At 39.2% G+C, this 7,500-nt stretch overlaps 1 protein-coding gene across 5 annotated transcripts in view; it reads left to right on the top strand.

Moving 5' to 3' along the window:
* Positions 1-7,500, top strand: part of LOC138043663 (histamine H2 receptor-like) — a 50,801-nt gene that overhangs the window by 35,436 nt on the left and 7,865 nt on the right. For 2 of the 5 annotated variants that reach the window (XM_068890038.1, XM_068890037.1), the window contains exon 2: positions 5,695-6,022. In XM_068890038.1, the coding sequence (XP_068746139.1) occupies positions 5,751-6,022 (272 nt within the window). In that variant the 5' untranslated portion in view covers positions 5,695-5,750. Of the gene's footprint in view, positions 1-511; positions 732-3,502; positions 3,568-5,478; positions 5,559-5,694; positions 6,023-7,500 lie in introns of those variants that run through there. The other 3 variants (XM_068890036.1, XM_068890039.1, XM_068890035.1) reach the window with 3 other exon arrangements.

Genomic DNA, 7,500 nt, shown 5'->3' with positions numbered 1-7,500 from the left:
GCTCCAAATGGCGCAAAGCATTACTGGCGCTATAGCACGGGCGAAAACGGAGAAATGTGATGGAATATCAGCGCGTTTCGCAATGAGCTAATTAATTATGCAGTGAGAATAGTTAATATTAATGGCTATCATGAGTAGTTTGTCCGCCATCTTGAAGCAGTCATTTCAGATCTTTTCCGACGTCATTGAGCTTGCGCATGACTTGTTTAGTGTATGGGAAGCGTCGCAGGCTAGCGTTTTTGTCAATGGTTGTTCTTAAATACCATCTTTAAAAAGTAGACAACTGATATCTGCAATGTACCATCTGCGTTTATTGAAAACTGAGCAAAACAACATGATCGTTTAAAATATTTACAATACGTAAACAAGTATTAAATAAGTGAAATATGTTAAGATATTGGCACTTAAAATTGTTTTTAATCACCACGGTTACGACCTTCCGCAAAATAAAATAAAACCACTTTATAAACTTGTTGGTGAAAGAAAGTAATTAAGCACTCAAGGTTTAAAAATTCAACCGCAAATGTTACTTAAGCTATGAACTCATTTGAAAATTATGCGTTTGTCAGCTTTTGCCATGAAATGCATAAAGATTTTGAATTCGCGGCTGAAACTAGACAGAAACAATCTATAAACGAAAGCGGTTTGCTCTTCGATGGTTTCTGTAGTAAAGGAAGAGAATCCAGGGCGCTTACTTCACGCTAGCGCTGTAAGCTTTTACCCAGCGCAAGGTTAGTGCCAGTAGTATGTCGGGATAACTTTTTTTGTCGAAATCGAAGAGGGGGGACAGAGGAGAAACCGGCGTACCCGGACGAGAATCTCTCGGAGGGTAGTAGCGTAGTAACTTCATATGGAGTCGAATCGGGGGTCGGAATCCATCCCAGGCCACATTAATGGACCAATACTTTCCTCACTGCGTCAACGCTTATCCACGGCATGCCACTTGCAAGTCCATGTAATTTCTCTAAGAAAGTGCATGGAAAATGAGATTAACTCTATAAGATAGACGGACGGATCGGTTTTAATTTCAGTTGATTGTCCAAAGCGAATTCGCCGTTGCCCTGGTGTCTGACACTCGCAGACTGCAGACTGCAGACTAACCTTATAAATCCCAGTAATTGAAAGCTAAGTGTTTTAAAATGGGTGCTTAGACTTACATACTTTTTATCAGCATTATTTGTAGGCAGGCAGTAGACTACTTTGACAATGTTATGACGAAATTCATTGTCAATAACAGGACAGACGCATGAAAAACTGACATCTATTTGTTAATTGGTTAATTTTAATTTTGGCATCTTTCCGTGTACGTCAGAATAATTTATTCCTTTACAAATTTGCATCAGTGGAATTCTGGCTAAGTGCCGATTAACACTTAAAGAAATCTGGGAAGCCGCAAAATAAAACTGATCGAGCCACATTTTCTTTCCGAATTCAAAAAGATTCCCTCCGCAGCATGGTAAAAATGGTCGACACGAATACTTTTTTTTCGGAAAATTTCCGACCAATAGTTTGCCCTCCGGAATCCTTTAACGTCTGTCAGTTGAATCTTCTTGGCTTTGATAGAAAAGATTTTCGGGCCTGTGTCATTTATGCAACAGAAAAATTAGCTTGAGCGTGTTTTTGAAAAATTTTATTTTATCGCTTATTGATCATCTCTCTAATGCTTCATGAACAAGCCAATCGAAACAAATACCTCGGCTTCAGCTAATATAGAAGAGAAGTCAAAATAAACAATAAAGGAGGCTTTAGTGGCTAATGCAAATACATTTCAACGATAAACAATCTCTGTGGTTTGTATTAATATCTGATAACTCCCGAGGCAAAACGAATGAATAACAATGTAGTTGTGTTTTGAAAAAGTCGTGTTCTAGTAGATTGTCGACAAACAGAGCTGACAAGGCACTGAAATTAGTGGAAACAACTTGGTCTAACGGCCTAAATTTTTCAATTAAACGGGTCGCAAGATAAACAATTATTGCACACAGCGTTCCAGAACTTCATGGTAGAAGAAGAGTTGCATAACAGGCTCAATAGCTAGAAATGAGAGTCGACGAGATTTCTGGAAGACTAAAGTGAGCAGGCCTGGGAAAGCTCCATTTTTTGAGTAGAAATTACCGCTGCTAACACCAACTGGTCGTAGGTTCTGTCTCCTTTAATCTATAACAACTACAAGCTAACCAGCTTCGTTTGAACTTCTTATCTTATATAAAGTCCCGGAGTTGTTCAAAGTAATCAGGGAATAGTTGGAAATTTAAAAATTAATCTAGGCTTTCTTAGCACTAATCAAGTTAGATTTTGCATTGGATTTATGACTTACATGAAATGTTGTTGATCATTATAACAAAGTTTCGCTTTGGAAGTAATTTCACGGTAAGCGAGAAAATTCGCAGATCTGCTTTGATGCTTAGTCGGTCACGGTTATTACGAAGCTAGCCCTTGTCATTGAATTCCGATTTACTGAACGCTCGGCGGAGTAAACTGCCAAAAATATTTTCATGTGCAAGACTATCAAACACTTTGTTATAGAAATCCTTGTACTTGAAGTCTTTAGCCACTTTAGTGCTCTACCGATACATTTGTAACTGAGTGAACTTTGAAAAAAGTAAATAAGCATCAGATGAAGACAAACGAATATTGTTAGAAATTGTTTTCTGAATCATGTGGTAATCAAAGTTGAAATGCTGAAAAACTTTTAGCGAGAATATCCCGACATTTTAAATTTAAAGTGACGGTATATATCCGGCTTTCAGAGAGAAGCGATGTTGCCTGAGGGCATTCCAACCACTTTTTTTCTCGTGTACAACGGAGTGCCGTCTAGTTTTCGTGTTATCATGTTTTAAATAATCGATTTGACTTGTGTATGGTTCCGTACTTAACTACTTACGTTTTTACACAGACAGCAACTTTATTTTTCAGTGCATCTGATCATTTCCGTGCTATTTTATCTATCGGCAAACACAACATGATGCAGCAAAAAGCATTTTAAGGATTCAGTTCTCAATTACAGGCTTTTACCCTCGATCAGTCCACTTGTAAACCGTAAAACCCAGTAATAACGTAAGATTGTTGAAATTCACGGCGGAAACAATTATTGAACGAGCGCCTTTAAATAGTCATTCTTGAAGCAAAGACTAATTGACTAATGAAATAGGTATGCTAAAGGACAGAGAATATAACACATTCGCTCAAGTTAAGTTTATCCTTTAGCACCAAGTCAAAGAGCTATCGATAGTAATTTCGGGATTTCTTTTCTTTTGAAACCTCGCGCCATATTCTCAGCCAATCAGACGCGAAAGCACAAGTTTCACGCTTTCTTTGTGGGACTGTATTCTGCTCATGTGATTTTCAGGGGCCTTTTGCGATCAACCAAACAAGTAACTTGGTCTCCAAACTGACAATGTCTAAATCGTTGACAAGAGCGTCAGGATATTTAAGTAATGTACTTAATGCTTTTTTAGATCGGTCAACAAGAGGAAAAAACTGATCGCGAATACGGACGAAAAAAATTGGCTCACTTTCAGACCTCGCATCCAACAAAAATTTATCAAGTCAGATATACTTTTAGAGGTATGGTGGACATTCACCGCAAGGGATTTTTAATTAATTAAGGAGCAACTCTCATTCGGAGACTCCGTTTCAAACGCATCTTAGTTTTATCTTTCGAACGGACCAACGTTTCGGGATCAAAAAGGGATTGGTAAATTTTCTTAATTTGTCAAATTTCTGAAAACCCTCTCCGTAAGAATCAGTAGAGGTTTAGAATTAAGTAAAGAGAAAATATGACTTTAGTGGGTGGTGCTGACTTCATCAGCAAGTCGTTTTTGCAATTTTTTTTTTAAGTCGGGTGATTTAGTGCAAGTGGTTGTGGTATAGGTTGACTTTAGGCCTTGTTATTTCCGATCATATCATAATTGTTGCTTTTGGTTGCACGCCATATTTTTGGCCTAATTATATCTACCGCACGATCACATGCTGCCCGCATTCGTGCACGCCAAAGATAAATAACCGGGGTTGGCCACAGTGAAAACACCTGAAAAGTCAAAGTCAATTCCCAAGGATTTCAAGAAGAGTGGGAAAAGCAGAGAGGTTGATTGAGTTTTCTTTAAAACGTCGGATATATTTCAATGGCAGCCGGGTAATGGATGCTTTCGTCACGCGACGAAAACAACATGCTTGGAAGTCATACATCTGGTTTTTTTTTTCCGCAATACTAATCTTAAATGCAAACTCAGTTTACTTCCTGGGCTTAAGTTTGGGTAAAACCCACTGCAATTGATTTTCAAAGCGGGAGGGCAATCGGCCAAATGAAAGTTGCTAAACTGTCCACAAAGATAACTGAAGCTGGCTCTTTGAACTTTGTTGAAAAAGCTTTCCTGTTGAGATACAAAGCTATTCCTGATATTTCCGAAGTTTGCAAGGAGGTGGTATGGTACTATGGCGTTGGATATGTACGCGAATGTTTTGGGACTCTAATCACTTTTGTTCATTTATCATACACCACATCTGAATGTATCCCCATGAGCTAATTAAATATCACAGAGTCTAAATGAACGGTCCTTTAGTAAAGTCTTCTAGCTTTAATATTTCCCCAACAATGAAACTGAATGAGCTTTTCTGCGACACCATCGAGTGATGGACTCAGTCCAGGTACCGACAACGACATTCAGTGGTAGTCTTCTGTATGAAGAGAAATGAAATGTTTCTCTTCAATCGGGCATGGTTTCCAAAAGACCACAAACACGAACCCCGCTTGACCTTTTGGGGAAGCCACTAGCCACAAAGGACCAATAGTGCAGGAAAAGACTCAACGAAAAGGTTGGCTTGGCTCTCTTACCGAGATCTCAGTTCTTCTTGCAGCTGACCGAGATCCCGAAGCGCGCGGCTGGAAAATTCCCTCTCCCCTGCGAACCCCTCATCTCGTGGGGTTCCTTTGGCGGGCCAAGAGTCTACTACTTTTGTGACATGTTGAGGCCTGCTACAACCGAAATATCGGCTCGGGGGCGATTTCTTTAATCTTTCAAAACAACAAAAAACTTGAAATTTTCCGGCCCTCGAGCCACCAAACGGAATGAATACATCAAAAACGTGATTAAGGGCAGCGCTGAGTGACTGCTCTTTTAAATCATTTAATCTTTAATGTTTGTCTTATCTGCAAATATAAGGTTCGTTTGATAACTTATTCCGCTTTTGAAAATTATTTTGGGATAGTTTTCACTGTCTGTCTCGATTGCCTCTTAATGTAAAAAATCGAGCTGTTCCCGTCATAATGCTTTTCTCGCATTATTAGAAGTGGATTTTTTCCTGAAATGCATAGTTCAGTTGCTTTGTTTTTGTTTCGTGCTTTAATTGACTTTTCGACGGCGCTATCTAATATGATCTCGGGTGAACTTCCTGTTTGGATTAGCATCAAAACATGACAGCCTATGTAGTAACTTTATATGGATGCAAAACAACCATTGATACATCTTTGTGACGCAGGCACACAAAGCGCAGTGGGACGCCTTTTAGAGTAAATTTATGACTGTGTTTTGCCGACTTCTATCTGACCCGCTTCCAACGTGAGTCCAGATATCGCTTAGCTATCTCTTTTCTTTTTCGTTAAGAGTAATTTATTACTGACCAATAGAGATTACCCCTGTTTAATCTGCATCTCACTTGTAAACTGTTCATTTATTAATACATTATGCAAGATAGTTTGAACCGTCTTGAATGTAGTTCTAATCAACGCTAAGTGGTACGAACTCGTCGCCATGAATCTCACGAATGCGTCTGAAAACACTCGGAGCACAGCAGCTGCTAACTGCGAAGCGATTCCATTGGATGCTTCAATGTGGACATCGCTGATATTTTTGTTCATACTCGCTGTGCTTGCGATCTTTGGGAACGGATTGGTCTGTGCCGCCTTCGCCACCAACAAACGCTTACGGATCTTGACAAATTATTACGTCGTGTCCCTGGCAGTTTCAGACATTTTGGTTGGCAGTATCAATATTCCACTTTGGATGTATATCAGGAGTTCGGAGTAAGTACAAATTCATTGTTTATATTATGAGGCCCTCAAGGCCAAACGCAGTCGAACATTGAAGATCAAAACATCTCGCACGCCCTTGTGACCCAAGTACATGAAACCTCGAAAGTAGTTAAACCCGTTTTAAATGTTCCCTTGGGATTGTAAAGTATGAGAAGGGTCACAGTAGCAACTCCATAAGGCCTTTTAATCTCCCTGAAAAATAATTTGTAGATCACTTTGCCGTTTACGTGTGAAAGCAAATTAGGGTGACATTGCTTAGGGAAAAACGAAGTCACTCGGAACATAAGTGTTTTCACTTTATCAACGATTACCCAGTCACGCCAGAGATTGAAAATTATGTTTTTATGCGATGGATGATAGTTTATGATCGTCTTCAAACTAACACAGAAATTGTGCCTGGAATTGAAGGAATGAAAATAAAGACAGGCAAAAAAATCAGATCTGAATAATGGCTAAAAAATAATCTTTCCAGCGGGGAGGCGGATATTAATTAACAGTTCTCCGCTCGATTCAGCACACAGTGCTGGAGGTTGTAATGGCGGATTATCACTTTGGCGGCTTCTGTGCACCGTAAACACATACAAACCACTAGAAATGTCGAAAATGTAGAAATTATATGACTCTGCATTGGCTTCATTTTTCGTTTACATTTTTCAATATCTAAGCAAATTGTTTCCACTTTTCCTTAGCAACGAAGGTATAACCGTCGAAGCCTTTTCGCCATCGTTTCTGGATCGATTTTTTGGGCTTGAACATCAAAAGTTTAACTGAGTAGCAAATGAGTTAAATGAAAATGTGGTTCATTTCAGTATTTTTCATGAGAAAATTTTCGCGTGACAGCCTTATCTTGACCAAACAATGTCTGTTTGCTTTAACTTCCTCATTAAATTTCTCTTTTTTTTCGCGTGTTGTCCGACGATTAGATAACCTGATTTAAAATTAAGCTATAACCCTGGCAGAAGAGCGACAGTTCGGCGCAAAAGTTCTGTAATTTGATCCCACACAGCACTGCCTTTTGCTATAAATCTCACGGATATCCTACTTAATCAAAGAGAGGAAAAGCTTTCCATGTTCCACAGTTCGAGTGTCCATCCACCCCTTCCCTCCTATGTGATTCGCAACCAATTCATTGATAATAGTAGGAAACTAAACCGAATCCGGCCGCCTAGAATAAAAAGAAGGAAAACACCAGTTTCAAGGTGCGTTGTTTTGAAATAAACTCCGTTTATTGGCCGTCTGTGTTTCAGCGTAAGAGAGGTCTTGTGGAGAAACCCAGCCTGACTCCTCAGTAAAAGTGAGAGCGGCAAGATCCCATGGTAGTACATAGTGACACCCTCGTCAAATGAGTATAGTGCATCATGACCAGAATATCAAAATTTCATGCAGTTTCTTAAGCAAAAAGATAAAAAGAGCTGTGTTTACCAATCGAAAGATCAGTTTAACATCAATAATAGAAAGCTTTAGTGAGG

The sequence above is a fragment of the Montipora capricornis genome, chromosome 3, assembly GCF_036669925.1.
Source record: "Montipora capricornis isolate CH-2021 chromosome 3, ASM3666992v2, whole genome shotgun sequence".
Taxonomy (NCBI): domain Eukaryota; kingdom Metazoa; phylum Cnidaria; class Anthozoa; order Scleractinia; family Acroporidae; genus Montipora; species Montipora capricornis.
This window is presented reverse-complemented; position numbering and strand designations above follow the sequence as displayed.